This window comes from Nanorana parkeri, unplaced genomic scaffold, assembly GCF_000935625.1.
Source record: "Nanorana parkeri isolate BGI_ZX_2015 unplaced genomic scaffold, ASM93562v1 scaffold56, whole genome shotgun sequence".
Taxonomy (NCBI): domain Eukaryota; kingdom Metazoa; phylum Chordata; class Amphibia; order Anura; family Dicroglossidae; genus Nanorana; species Nanorana parkeri.
In genome coordinates, this window is record NW_017306324.1 from 635,383 (window position 1) to 636,617 (window position 1,235).

General features: G+C 50.4%; 1 protein-coding gene across 1 annotated transcript in view; it reads right to left on the reverse strand.

Annotated features, from left to right (window-relative positions):
- The window catches only part of DALRD3 (DALR anticodon binding domain containing 3), a 20,651-nt gene extending 19,712 nt beyond the window's left edge, over nucleotides 1-939 (reverse strand). The window contains exon 1 of the mRNA XM_018576107.1: nucleotides 707-939. Coding sequence (XP_018431609.1) covers nucleotides 707-898 — 192 coding nt within the window. The 5' untranslated portion in view covers nucleotides 899-939. The remainder of the gene's footprint in view (nucleotides 1-706) is intronic.
- Nucleotides 940-1,235: the final 296 nt, after the last annotated feature.

A 1,235-nucleotide genomic window follows, 5' to 3' on the forward strand; every position in this document is an offset into this window, starting at 1 on the left:
GCATGCTGGGGCTTGTAGTGCCGCATATATTTTGTTAGGGTGGCAATCCATGATGGGACTTGTAGTGCTGCAGATTACATAAGGGTGGCGGTGTGTGCTTGAAATAGTAGTGTCATAGGTTACACTAGGGTGGCAGGGCATGCTGGGACTTGTAGTTGCATAGATGTCACTAGGCTGGCAATAAATGCTAGGACTTGCAATGGCATACATGTCACTCTGGTGGCAATATATGCTGGGACTTGTGGTGCCATAGATGACACTACAGTGGTAATGCAAACAGGGACTTGTAGTGCCATAGTTAACACTAGGGTGGTGGTGCATACTGTGACTTGTAGTGTTATATATAATACTTGAGTGACAGTGCACACTGGGACTTGTAGTTGCATATATACTTGAGTGACAGTGCACACTGGGACTTGTAGTTGCAAGCATATGTCACTAGAGTGGCAATGCATGGTGGGACTTGTAGTACTATCGATGTTACTAGGGTGGCAATGCATGCTGGGAGTTATAGTGCCATAGATATCACTTGGGAATCAGAGCATGATGGGAGCCATAGTGCCATAAATGTCGCTAGACTGGCAATGCATGCTGGAACTTGTAGTATCATACACCATAGAAGCAGTGCACGCTATGACTTGTTGTGCCACAGATTATACTAGGCTGGCATGCTTCTCATTCCCCTCCCCTCACTTGCCATGTGCACCTCTCCCTCGGGGAAGGAATTCCGCAGCGCTCCCCGGGGAACCAGGAAGTCCCGGCTCTTCAGGTTCTTCTGGCTGCTCTCTTTGAACCAGACGGCAGAGGGCGCCCCGCACTCCCGGAGGGCAGCACCGAGCACCCGCAGAGTCTCCGACACCCACAGCGGCCCCGACTCTCCGCTGTCGCCCGTCTCCATGGCAGCAGTTCATATGCGGAACCTTCGCGCTGTTCTAGAGTTTCCTGCCGGGAGGAAATAACCGGCTCCCCATTGCGGTGTTGAGGGAGTGACCTTACCCAAGTGCTGTGCTAGGAAGCCATGTTTGTTGTGGGAAGAGCTGGCAAATTTCAGAATCAGCAAGTGAGTGCAATGCAACATGGAACTGACATTTACCGACTTTGCAAAATAAGTTCTGGGGTTCTCACCCTCATTCCAGTTTTAGTCTATAGTAAGCCACCGGCCTAAGCTGGCATGCAGGACTTTTAAACTGAGTACCTGTTCTAAGATGGTATATCGGCACGTAGTGAAACCAGGG